The sequence below is a fragment of the Balaenoptera acutorostrata genome, chromosome 8 (assembly GCF_949987535.1).
Source record: "Balaenoptera acutorostrata chromosome 8, mBalAcu1.1, whole genome shotgun sequence".
NCBI lineage: Eukaryota > Metazoa > Chordata > Mammalia > Artiodactyla > Balaenopteridae > Balaenoptera > Balaenoptera acutorostrata.
This window is the reverse complement of record NC_080071.1, coordinates 59,909,684-59,923,605: the sequence shown is the minus strand read 5'-3', so window position 1 is coordinate 59,923,605 and position 13,922 is coordinate 59,909,684. Positions and strand designations below refer to the sequence as shown.

General features: G+C 34.7%; 1 protein-coding gene across 4 annotated transcripts in view; it reads left to right on the top strand.

Moving 5' to 3' along the window:
• Positions 1-13,079, top strand: part of HYCC2 (hyccin PI4KA lipid kinase complex subunit 2) — a 74,745-nt gene extending 61,666 nt beyond the window's left edge. For 3 of the 4 annotated variants that reach the window (XM_057551170.1, XM_007190500.2, XM_007190502.3), the window contains 3 exons: positions 124-283; positions 1,017-1,184; positions 5,316-13,079. In XM_057551170.1, the coding sequence (XP_057407153.1) occupies positions 124-283; positions 1,017-1,184; positions 5,316-5,917 (930 nt within the window). In that variant the 3' untranslated portion in view covers positions 5,918-13,079. The remainder of the gene's footprint in view (positions 1-123; positions 284-1,016; positions 1,185-5,315) is intronic. The other variant, XM_007190501.2, reaches the window with a different exon arrangement.
• The last annotated feature ends 843 nt before the right edge of the window (positions 13,080-13,922 follow it).

Genomic DNA, 13,922 nt, shown 5'->3' with positions numbered 1-13,922 from the left:
CTTGTATATTTTATAATAGACGTTTTAAGTACATATTTTAAAAAGTAGGGAAACATGAAGTGTAAAATAAGCATAAATTGTATATTGGGTGTAAATACATATAGACTTATGTTATCATTTTAGGTTGCCAATGCCATGAAAAACTCATTACCATTTGATGCTCCTGATTCTTCACAAGAAGGCCAGAAAGTACTTAAAGTCGAAGTCACTCCAACAGTGCCGAGGATTTCTCGGACTGCGATTACAACAGCTTCAATCCGTCGCCATAGATGGAGGAGAGAAGGTGAGTACGAAATCCCTACAGCCCACTCATGGATTAAAGTAAGTTTTTACAGACTATATTAGCACATGATATTATAGTACTTTATGTAATTACAGTAAAATTGTTTAGTTGTTAAAAATAGCACTAGAAATATGGTTTAAATACCTGAATTCATTTTAATATAAATATGTATATATATTTTATAAAGCAGAAAGATGTTATTTAGACTGCTGTATGAATGTTAAAACAGAAAATAAGATCAAGTTAATTTTTGTCTTTTTTTGAACTAGTAATAACAATAGGAAAGAAATTTCTTTAAGCCTGTTATCATACTGGGAAAAAAGGTGCCTGTATGAGAATTGTGGGAGAAAACTATATAACTGGCCAAACTAATGGTATAATACAGCTATCCATAAAAGAATTGATTTTTATCTTTCTTTTTCTTTTCATATAAGTGCTGAATCCAGCAGTATTTCATAGGCGTATGGTACTTGAATAGTCAAGCTGTCTTGCCTAAGAGATATTAATTGCCGTTTTAATGATCTCTATTTTTCTCTCCTATTCATTTGCAAACCTCACATTATTCATCTGCTGCCTTATGTGTGTGCATGCTGTGCACACACATGTAACTATATAAATAATGTTTGCGTTTATATCATATCCATATATACATTCTCTTATCTGCCTGGGTCAAAATGCTCAGAAAAGAATAGAGCAGCACAAAAGCACTAAAATTTTATATGTTGAATCCCAGATGGCTTTGACTTCTCAAACGAGGCTGACTCGAGTATTCCTGGCTCCCCGATCCAACACGGCTCCACTGACCTAGGGATCAAACGTGTGCAAGAGGGGGAGGTGCTGGTGCGCAGGACTCCTGAGCACGGCTCACCGGAGCCCAACTCAGCAGCAGCCACAACAGAGGGTAGGACAGAGATGAGGAGGCAAAAGTCAGTGAGGCAGTTGCTGGAGAAGGATCCTGGCTCTCTGACCCCAAGCAGAACATCTTTGCATTCTAGTGTGTGTTCCCACTACCCCAGGGTATATTAGCTCCTCCTTGCAAAGTGCACCCCCCCCCATATGGCTAGCACCAGGTCAGGTACAATCTTTAGTTACCATTTGTGCTGGCCTGGAGTCTGCATCCCTGTGTAATTAAAGAACAGCTTGGCATGGCTACTAACAAGGGAGAGGCCTGTCGCCAAAAGGTCTGCAAATGCTTGGGATTTTTTCATTACTGAGCATGTTTATTCTAACATCAGGAAAGGAAAAATGCACCCAATGGACATGAGCCTTATTAGTCAGTATGCATCAATTTCATTTATATAGTAATGTATTCTTTTGAAAATATGTGAGGAGAGTTGTAAAGCATTAATACATTATCTTTGAGAAACTGGACTAAAGTGGAGCCGGCTGATTTGTCTGTAGTCCCAGGGTGGTCGATTAACAAGAATTTCTTATCTCTTTGACAGAATAAACAAGTATTGATTGGCTTTTTATCATCTTTGAGTCAGGTTGCCTGGGTCTAACTAGTGTACTACTGACATCTTTCCTCTATAAATGTGCTGTCCTGGTGCACACTACATTTTATCATTTATTGTAAATAATGATTACCTTATAAAGCTCCCAAACAGAATTGAAATGTATTATTTAGAGGTTATAAATCCTAGCAGATCCTTGTTTCTACAGTGTGGGTATCTCAAATGAGAATTTTTTTTACCCCTCCCCTGCCACCACACCCACGACCACTATCTGGAAAAGAATACGTCTCTGTGATAGGAAAGTATTTATTTGCAGTTTTACATGTGATGCCATAGAAGCTGGTTTTGTGAAAGAAGGAACTGTGGCCTAATAGTTTTTCATTATTTAATATATTGCTGCTGTGGACGCTATACACTAATTTATGAAATATAGCAAGAAGTTTTAAAATAGGTTACATATTTTTACTTATTTTAAAGACCAAACATACATGAAGCAGTCACCTTCTACCTTAGGGAAATCTCTTGCTTTTTGGTGCATTAGAAATTTGAGCATGCTCAGTAAGAATCTAAATCTACCCTCTGTTCCCTTGCCCATTTGCCCAGATTGACCTTACTTCATTTAACAGTGTTGCATGTGCATGATCTAGGGACACAAAGAAGTTGGTGCTATGAAGAGAATCGTGTGAAAGACGCAGTCTTCCCTTTTCGTTCTTCTGTATCTCTTTATGTTATCCCTGGGAGTCAGTTTTATCTTGTATAATGCATAAAAATAAATATATGAATAGATGTCGAATTCAGAGTTGGCCTAAATTGAACAACAGTGTATTTCTCCACATTCTTGATGCCAAATTAAGACACTTGAAGTGTATCCACTACCATTGTTAGAATATTGGAGTGTTTGTGCTAAACGGAAGTACATTAACACTTGATGAAATTCTAAAAAGTATGGGATTAGGTAGAAAAATTTCTTCCTGTTAATCATAAGTCATACACTTTGAAAAAGAAATCAAAATAGAATTCCTTTAAAATATCCTATTAAATGTTAAAACATCCTATTTTAATATCTCCTATTACTGGTAAAATTTCACTTTGTGAGGGTGGGATGTAGCCACAAAGAAAGAGGAATGAGTCCCTTCGGTGTGTTTGAAATTTCTCAAATTATTTTCCCTTTTAATCTAGCTTAATTGTAGCTTTAAATCAATATTGGTAAAAGCTAATTTATAAGGAAAGGCAGACGTAAGTAGAAAAGTTCATTAAAAATCCTTTTTGGTTGTCTCATCTTTGGATCATGAATAGTATTATCACCCAGGGAGAAAATTAGAAAGGAAAAAAGTTGTTAGATACAATTGCCTTTTTATTCCTTGAGGTTTTTTAAACAGAAATATGGAAATTGCTAAAACCTATGAAAAGTTTTGGTAATTCTGAAATCTTCTGGAGCTTTTGGATTAGCATCAATAATTGGTCTTCTAAAAGAAAAAGAAGGGAATTCCCTGGTGGTCCAGTGGTTAGGACTCTGTGCTCTCACTGCCGAGGGCCCAGTTTCAATCCCTGGACAGGGAACTAAAATCCTACAAGCCGTGTGGTGCAGCCAAAAAAAGAAAGAAAGAAAGAAAAAAAAAGAAAAAGAAAACATGTTTTCTAATGGTTTTAAATAGTTTTACAGTTAAAGTTGTATTTATTATATGTTGAAATTGAAGGGAGAATATGAGCCCATCACCTACCTTTATCCTGATTGTGAAGTGACTTTTAAAAGCTGGATTTAAAGTTATTACTAAACTGAGGACAACGCTTGTGATTAAAGTATATTCAGTGTTCCACTATACTGAAATAGCATTTCTTAGTATATAAAATATCAGTAGATTCTCTTGCATGGTGGTTTTTATGTTATCATCATCTTTTTATGGCCATATTGCTTGGGCATCAGATCTGCATGTGGCAAGATTCAGAAGCTAGCACTAAGTCTCTCAGTCTCCTTTCCTAACCATATATATACCCAATGATACATTTCTGTTCACTCCTAGTTTTATATTACTGATATTAATTCTGAACCAGTAACTATCTTTTCTTGGGCATTGTGGAGTTCTTTAGAGTAATTGTAAATAAATTGCTGAGATGATGTCATATAAATATAATTTAAAGTTTTTGTTTTGCTGTACATTATATACGGTTCTTTTGAAGAAGGGGTTGAGAGAAGTGGTGTCAGCTGCATTTTCATATGGCTTTGCATGATGAATAAAGATTATTAAACTGCTGGATATAACAAGATGCCTTTTGCTTTAAGGATAGCCTAGTTCATTCTTCTTTTGAAGGAAAGAAATAACTAATCCATATGAGAAAACATTTTTATTTTTTTCAGGTACTGTGTTAAATAAAGATTGTGTTTAAGTATTTCATGTATATTTTACTTAGGTAACTTGTATCTCAAAGTAATGTTTTTTTAGATTTCTTTCCTAACATTTTACCTTAACTATAATATTGATATCTGTATATAGATTCAGATTTAACTTTTTTACAGTCTGGTAAACATATTTAAAAGGTAGCAAACTGCTATCAGTTTTTGAAAGAAACAAAATGTTCTACTTTCTAAAAGAATGTTGATCATACTTTCAGTAAGAGAATTGGGCTTTCTGGAAACCCCAAGCTAAATATATTATATATGCTTCCTTTCTTACAAAATCCCAAGATAAGGATTCTTTCATTAACTGCAGTTTCTGCATGAAACGTAATGAGACACTATAGTATTTTGTGATCCCGACAATAATATATCTCAGTACTAAAAATATTATAGAAATACATCATATAAAAATTATTGTATATTATTTATATATTATAAAATAGTAAAGATTCTTCCTCAGTATCCCTGCTGGTTCCCTACCCTTGCTCTCTGATAATCAAATATTTTCACATTAATCGATCAAGAAAATATGGAAACCAGTGAGTAGAGATTTTCATAAGACAAAATGTGAATATGAAGTTACTGGAAGCAATCTAGAGCTTTTAGTTTAGAGTTAGAAAATGTACTAGTTCCATGTTAAAGGTTTTAAAGCCATTTAGAAGCACTTAGCTGTTGAATAAATATAAAATTTCATTGTAGTTAAAAAGGGTTTGGGGATGAGTTTTTGACATTATTCTGGGTGACTGAAATTAGAAGGGGGTCTCATTTGTAAGTTCTATTTTATGATAGGTTAAGGAAGATATGAGGAAAAATTTTTGTTTTTTTAAATAGATATGGTCACCTCAAATTGACAAGGTGTATCATAAAGATTTATGATAACAAGATATTGTATTTTACCTTAAGTTGTTTTGTGTGTCTAAATATTGATAGTATGCTAGGTTTGTTTGTGGATAGTTTTACAAAAGCTAGCCTAATTAAAGCTAAATGAATAGAATGAATAACATTAGAATTCTGTATAGATTAAGGTTTCTTCCCCTAAATTATTTAGGGGAAGTGTTGATAGCAAGGGCCATTGCTGACCTATAGCAAACATTACCTAGGAGATAAGGTCAGTTGAGTTGTTATTCACAGCTGCTTCTTATTTAATTTAGCTATTGCTGAGTCTGTCTGATTTGTTTTTTAGGTGCTGAGGGTGTAAATGGAGGAGAGGAGTCGGTAAACCTGAATGATGCAGATGAAGGATTTTCATCAGGGGCTTCCCTCAGCAACCAGCCAGTTGGGACCAAACCATCCTCCTCTTCTCAGAGGGGAAACTTAAGGAAAGTAGCAACTGGGCGTTCAGCCAAGGATAAAGAAACAACTTCTGCTATCAAATCCAGTGAGAGCCCTCGAGATTCAGTAGTTCGCAGGCAGTATGTACAGCAACCAAGTGATCTTAGTGTAGATTCAATTGAGCTGACGCCGATGAAGAAACACCTGAGCCTGCCTGCTGGCCAGGTGGTGCCAAAAACTAATAGTATAAGTCTAATCCGGACAGCCAGTGCTTCCTCAAGTAAATCATTTGACTATGTAAATGGCAGTCAAGCAAGTACCAGCATTGGGGTTGGCACTGAGGGTGTTACTAATTTAGCAGCTAACAATGGTAATCGATATTCAACTGTCAGTCTACAGGAAGACCGGCTAGGTCAAGCTGGAGAAGGTAAAGAGCTCCTCAGCCCAGGAGCTCCCTTAACCAAGCAGTCTCGATCCCCAAGTTTCAATATGCAGCTAATATCCCAGGTGTAGTCTTGACATCCTCTCTCATCTTTCTGCTTACCTTCTAAACTGAACATTTCATGTGCAAGAAGACACTTCATCCCACTTGTGAAAATATTGGTCATCATAAACAGATTTGATTTAGTTTAGGTATCTTCATACTGTATTTTGTATGGAAACAGCAATAAGGTTTTCTTTTCCCTCCTTCCTATATCTTCTCTTCACCTATTCCTTGTAAATGTGTTTGTGAAGCAGTAGAAAATGTTTGTGTTTTCCACACCTTCCTTTCTCCTTGGGTGAAGTGCAATCCATCGTAGGCTGATCGGTCCCATTTCAACACTGTGAGACTGAGGTTATGTTAGAGGAAATGGTGTATATGATCCCTATGAATGATTCTTCAGCTTTTGTTAAAAAAAAAAAAAAACGGGTTGTTCTCATAATCTATGAAGATTACTGGGTCATATTTTTTCTCTCTTAACCAGGAGTGCCTCAGAGATTCTGCTATGACTTTGGACTTCTCTGAGTCTGTGCAATTATTTTCTTGAGAAGCATGGGGAAAGGTGGTAGACTGCTGCACTTTTTCATTAAAACGAGGGTGGCTCTTTTTTCCCCCATCTCCTTTATCTCGAGGACACAATGTTCAATTACTGAGGCATTTAAATCAAGTTGTGGCCGCCTCTGTTGGAGGACAGGGCTCTAAGTTGATTGTGTAATAGATAATGCACTTTCTCAATGGCTCTATAGTCATTATTAACATGTCTTCCCTCCTCCCCACAAGGACATAAGGTCATTTCTGTCCTTCAAGTTTGAACAGCTAATAAATCAGAGAATCCAAGGGGCATGTTCTATTTCCCAGGAATGATTGACACTTTGGTGCTGGGGTTTTATGGGGGGAGGGGGTAGTTTTTGTTTAGCTTGTGTGGGATTGTGTGTGAGGGGAAGTTTTGATTGTTTTTTTTTCTTTTCCTTTGTGAGCTGTTGATGACTGAAGTAGAACAGGTACGTCTTCAGGTAAAGAGAGGGATTTCTCAACCCACTTTCTGTGATGTCAGACTATTGGAGAAACCCTTTCAGCTGCTTTCTAGATGTACCTAAATTCAGTCAGGTATTTTGGATTAAGAAACCTGAAGTCCTGATAGATCATATACTCCAAGGAAATACATCAGGGACAGATAATTGGCTGAAAACACTGACGCTTCAATGTGACACGTTTTTATAGAACATTTCTACCAGGGGGTACTGACTTGATTTCTCCTACAAGGACCACACTGCCTTTGTGTTTAATGTAATGCAATTTGTGTACCTTCTAATCATATATCTGCAAAAGTTTCTCATTTTTATAAAAAATCATGCCAGTAAGCTAGATGTTGAATGTATGTAAGTAGCATTTGGTAACTGTGCGAAGAGGCTACAAAAGTGCATTATTGGTTTAAAAAAAATTTTTTTTTAGATCTGATTTGGTTGGATAAGGTTTCATTATGACCTCTTCTGGGTCTCAGGCTCTAATGCTTGATTGAAATAGAAGAAAATATATTGGTTTTTGAAAATCAGTGTATTGTGACTTGAACTGCTATACATTCTTCCACACAGTATGTCAGAGTGATTAGTGCTTTGTACATTTAGACATTTTTATTTTATTGTTGTGAAAGAAAAGTATACTGAATTTATAGAAAGCAAGTATTCTCCTAATTAACAAAGTTTAAAATATTATCTCTACTGATTAAAATTACAATAGATTTTGATAAATAAAATAACCAGAAAAATGCCTCTTGTTTTTTTCACACCTAAAAATCTACCCATCCCCCCCACCCCGCCTTTTATTGTAAGAGGTTTTTGTAAGGGACTTTCTGTTAGAATCTTTATAAGAACAGTGAGATGCTTGTTTGAATTTGGTGGTGTGTAATATTTTTCAGCTCACATGAAAATGGAGAACTAGAACCTGAACTATTACCTACAACATTGCCAAAGTCCGGGGGAAAGCTAAAAGTTGATAAACAGAGATTTGTTGATTTGTGTGTGTATATATATGTTTGTTTGTGTGTGTGTGTGTATAGTGTGTATATGTATAAATCACAAAGAATATTTTAGATATCCCTTACCTCTTTTAATTTAACTAAGGGATGTCAGATAAATGAATTAAAAGCAACCAAATAAATGAGGTATAAAGCTCTATAACACACAGAGATTCAGGTGTGAAAGGAAAAGAGCATTGTACTTACCAGGGGGTGAGATCTTGGCCATGGCTGGAGATCAGTCACTTTATGGCAGAAATGTCTGGTTGATGTAAGAGACTGAAGGGTTGTTTTTAATTCAACACATTGTGCATTTATTGGCATCTAAATCGAGCATGATTTTAGTTAAAGCACAAAAAAATACCAAATAATACCAAATTACAGCAAAGGCTATAATAAATATAATAAGCTCTCCCTCTGGTTTGTTAGAAATCTTATGTTATACCTGAAAAGTTGGTTCTGAAAAACTTTCACCTTAGAGAATTTCATTTATTTCTATGTGTATTTGTATATATTTTGTACATATACATACCTGTTAATATTTCATGACCCTCTAACATTTGTGTTCCATTATTTTAAGTGATATAATTTGGCCCCAAAGAAGAAACATTTCATTTAATTCAAATTTTGCATTCGGGGTCTTAGAACAGATTTCCTGTGCAAGGTATAGTTAAAATGAATGAGTTAGTCATAAACCATAGTCAGATTTTCTAAGATTTTTGACATTCATTTGCATTATTTATTGGCATTTAATGTAAAATAGTTTTCAGATATACAGCTGTTACAAATATATGCCAGCAATATTCACGCTTTATCCTTTAACAACCTTTTGTTTCTATACTTCCTGATTTCCATTTTAAAAAGTTCTTCCATTTATGGACAAGCTAGTTAGGGAGAAAATACTTGTTTTCTCTAACAAAACAATTTGATTGATGCCGTCTATGCCACGTTTGATTAAAAAATACAAAGAAATATCTGAAAGCTTTGGGAACTCTTCTCTATGACATTAATTTGAAATCATGTTACCAGAACATTTACGTCTTCTAGAACAAACCAAGTGTAAAGTGAAAGCTACCTTGGAAGTAAGATTTTTAAATATAAAAATATTTTGAGAATCTGGAGGGGGGTGATGGTTGTAATTTGAAATCCTGACCCCTACCACCACTCTTACCCTCCTGATGACTCTCCTGTGCCTGTTTATTATAGAGTCAGAATTTTTGTGCTAAAGAGACCATAGAGATAATCTAGCCAGTCTCGCAGCACCCACCCCTCCATATCCATCCTCAGGAAACTGAGGCTCAGAAAGGTTGTAATGTGATCAAAGTCACATAACTAAGAAGCAGAGCCAGAATTAAACTCCTGTCTCCCGTTGAATGCGTATTAACACCCCACTGCCTCCTTTTACTCGTCCTATGGTAAATGTAACACTCTCCACTTCTGTAGCTTCTTTACAGTTCTGGTCTAGTAGTTGGTGAATACAGCATGTGAAGAAAGGTATTAAATCCAGAAAAAAATGTAGAGTAGTAAACATAGATGGGGAAGTGTTAGAAATGTAGGTATCTATACCACAGATACAAGGATAGATACATTTTTCTTATTCTAATTTATGCCTTACTATTTTCTGCCACATAGCAGTTGAATGCTGCCATTTTATAGTTGATTATATTTCTGGGGATTTATTTAAATGCAAAAATAAACCCAATGAAATGACTTTGATCAGTGTTTCTAGCTATCTTATGTAATTTTTGAATCAGCCAGCTTTCACAGTCACCTAGGTGGCAAGTTAATTGTATTGCACAGTGGAGTACTGCAAAGTAAAGATTAAATAAATTTGATTCCACAGTTTCTAATGTAAAGAGGTTGAACCTTATTTGTGCCCAGAGCAGATAGATAACGGCAGTATTTCCTCATGTGATTGAAAAAGGTATATAGTGTGAAGCGTATGGTTCCATAACAGAATGGTGACCGTGTCATTTAAAGTGTATATACAGTATAAAATATCTTAGTTGCAGTAGCCTCAGCTATATAAGCTCAATATTTCCAACCTACATTCTCAAACTCCACTTAGTAGTTTTAAAGTAATTATAACTATTTATTAGACACTGGAACACTGAGAATAACTTCTTTCAAATTGTTTTGTTTGCACTATATTTGTGACTATTTTAATGAAGTGGGGTGTTTTTGCTACCTCACTTGGCTAGGTTAGTATGGGTCCATTTTTTGAGTACTTTAGTTGTTGACAATCAGTTGTCTCATTTACTTCCCTGCATGTTCATTTGTAAATAAAAACACTAGTATCTGTCTTCAGTGGGTAGTACACTGTTTATACAAACACTGGCAAGGAGGATCTCTCCATTTCTGATCTTAGATTACAAAGTGGGGTTTATGGTTTTGTTTTTTTTTAAATCAGTATTCAGTTACATACTTGTTTTTCAGTTTAAAAATGTTTAAAGGCCATGCCAGTGGTCAGAAAATCTGCAAGAATTTCAGAGCAACTTTTCTATACTATGGCTATGTTAAACAGTCTGAACCTGAGACTTTTTATATTTCAAGTTGAATGATTAGTGATGTTTCAAACCACGAAGTCGGTTGAGACACTTATTTGTAATACTTTAATTTTTTTAAGTGCTTTTTAGAAACAAATTGTTTGAAAACCAATTAGAAATAATTGATAGCTTAAACTCTAAATATTAGAATATTTGCCAGATTATAAGAAGATGAAATGCAGTGTAAAACTGTTAACATGCTAAAAAAAAATCATGAGTCACCAGATTGGTACAACTTTCCATTGCCAAGGTGGTCATGTTGATAATGTAAGACATAAATTTTAGTATTACCTGCATTGTGTACCTAATGGGTATATCATATTGGCACTGAACATACATAGGAAATGCTGTTCATAGAGTCAACCAATGTGCACTTAAACTATATAAGATTTTTGGCGGTGCCAGAAATTTGTGTGGTGATCTCAACCCATTAGAATTAGAGGAGTCATATATCATCCAACCTTCCCCTGCCCATATAGGTACACTCCTTCTGAACCTGACCACACAACCACAAAATTTTGGTTAACTTCAGTCTCTTCAGTATTTTTGTAGTCTTTGCCATTAGTCACGTGAGAAATACACACAAGAGCAAACAGTTCAGGATAGACATTAGCAGAAAGCTGGGAATGATGTGAAATAACTGGCAGCATAGTACAGATATGTAAGTTCTATGTTTTGTTTCTGGATTTTAAGAAATTGTTTACAAATTAAGTCACATTCGGATGTCTGCTATTATGCTATTCTGTTTAATATAGATTTTACCCCCAAAATTAGAATTAGGTGTCGCTTAAAGTATAAATGAGTCTTTTTTTCATAATTGCATACCTGGAGGTAGGTTTAGTAAAGAAAGTCTTTTGTTTTCAAAGAAAATGAACTTAATTGGACAATCCATCCCCAACTACAGAATTGATATCAATCTGGTTTGCTGTATTTTAGTGTCAAAAGTGCCGTGTTAATTATATCAGAGGAAGTTCTTCACATCTTCATAAATTACAAAATTTACCAAAGAAAATGTATTAACCAAATATAAATTTTGGAGTACCTAACTGTTAAGGAATGAGGCCCCTTTAACATAAAGGATTGATTTCTAGCCCTGGGGGAAATGTTCTTCCATCTGGAACAGATATACAGTACTTACAAGATTCCATTTGAGGTTTTCTTATCATGTTGGTAAAATGTCAACATTTATACTTCCAGCAAAAGTACCAGTTAAAGGTTAAGTCCAAATATTTCTTACAGCACATTTTCATGTCTCCTTAACTCAGATTGAGGATTCTGCTCATCAGTATTAAATAAAAGGGGGAGGGAGGAATTCCTAAAATTGGCATATTGTATGATATTGTGACTTTTTAAAAATAAAATTGACAGGTAAATTATGGAAATGTATCTTTTTAAATGGGCAATGTCAATTATATCTAGTAAATATGATATTGGCTAAAACAGTATGTTTACATATTTATATACATGATCGCTCTATTGTTGTTTTTCTTTGCAGAAAAACAGGATTGGGTTCAGAAAGCTGAAATATTCGTTTTTAAATGTATAGCTTAATAAGAACTAATGGATTTACTTAAACTATTAAATAATGATTTTTTTGGAAAATATAAAACTGTATATTAACTGATGTTCCAAACAGGCTCTATGTATTATTTTTTTTTCATATCAGGTGGTAGTTAAAAAGTAATGAATGTGTTGATCAGCTATCTTACAAAAGAAAGTTGGCTTTCTAACAATTACTAATTTAGGTTTTTGTGGGGTTTTTTAAGTTTTATCATCCAAACTGAATTGAGAGATATGTTCAATGTTCTTTGTTGGTTTTAAAATATTTGTAATAAGTTCATTAACTACAGTGGATTCTTATTCTAAAAATTATGCTGGCTTTACATTCAGTTTAATTGGTTAAGAGAAACAGTTTTTATGGTGCAGATTATTTTCCCACTTTCTCATAATAATTTGGCTTTCCTGAGCTACAATTTTTGAAAAGTTTTTACTGCTGTAACATTAGGTAGTCTGATCTCTGTCACAATGGACAAGTATACAGGAAATATCCCACTTTCACATGTTTGCTTCATAAAAGGATATAGATTGTATAGGTCAGCTCTTGCGTTTTTGTTTGTTTGTTTGTCTTTTAACCAGCATCAACCTACTGCTTGGTGTAAACTTCCCAAGTATTCAGAGAATAGTGCTGGTTAAAATTTAAATAGGCTAGGCATGAAGAAAATATGATCTCTATTGACTGATGTCCTTTCACACTAGGACTAGTGAAAACATTCATTTTTTTTCAGAACTGAAGAAAAAAAAAAACGTACATTTAAGATCATATTTATTGGTGCATGTAAGCCATTATCTTAACTGTCTTACTGAACTGATTAATGCTGTTGATTGTTGAAATGTGAAATGTAGTCACTGTTGACCTTGTAAATATCTGCCAGAGATGAAAAAATATTTTAAGTTATTGTAAATAAAGATGTATAAAATTCATTAACAGTCTGCAATGCAGAAACATATCTAAGATGTTAAATATTGTGTTTCTTGAGAGATGTGTAATTTTCCCTAGATGTATCTAGATATATTAAGAATGTAAATTTTCTTTTGTACAGTATAAAATACAGCTTTATTTGGCTTTTGACTGGATTTCCCGGAGTTAATTTTATATCTACCTAAGTTTCATAGCTTAAAATGGTCCTTCATTGCATTTTTTCAAAGCATGCAATTTTATTTATGCATGTCTGAACTTTTTACTTTTTAAATTTATTTTTCTAATACAGCAGGTTCTTATTAGTTATCTATTTTATACATATTAGTGTATATGTGTCTCCCGATACCAGTCTCCCAATTCATCCCACCGCCACCCCACCCCACCCCGCATTCCCCCCTTGGTGCCCATAAGTTTGTTCTCTACATCTGTGTCTCTATTTCTGCCTTACAAACCGGTTCATCTGTACCATTTTTCTAGATTCCACATATATGCGTTAATACATGATATTTGTTTTTCTCTTTCTGATTTACTTCACTCTGTATGACAGTCTCTAGGTCCATCCACATCTCTGCAAATGACCCAATTACGTTCCTTTTTATGGCTGAGTAATGTTCCATTGTATATCTGTACCACATCTTCTTTATCCATTCGTCTGTTGATGGGCATTTAGGTTGCTTCCATGACCAGGCTATTGTAAATAGCGCAGCAGTGAACATTGGGGTACATGTGTCTTTTTGAATTATGGTTTTCTCCGGGTATATGCCCAGTAGTGGGATTGCCTGGTCATACGGTAGTTCTATTTTTAGTTTTTTAAGGAACACCCATACTGTTCTCCATAGTGGCTGTATCAATTTACATTCCCACCAGCAGTGCAAGAGTGTTCCCTTTTCTCCACACCCTCTCCAGCACACCCATTCTAACTGGTGTGAGGTGATGCCTCATTGTAGTTTTGATTTGCATTTCTCTAATAATTAGTGATGCTGAGCAGCTTTTCATTG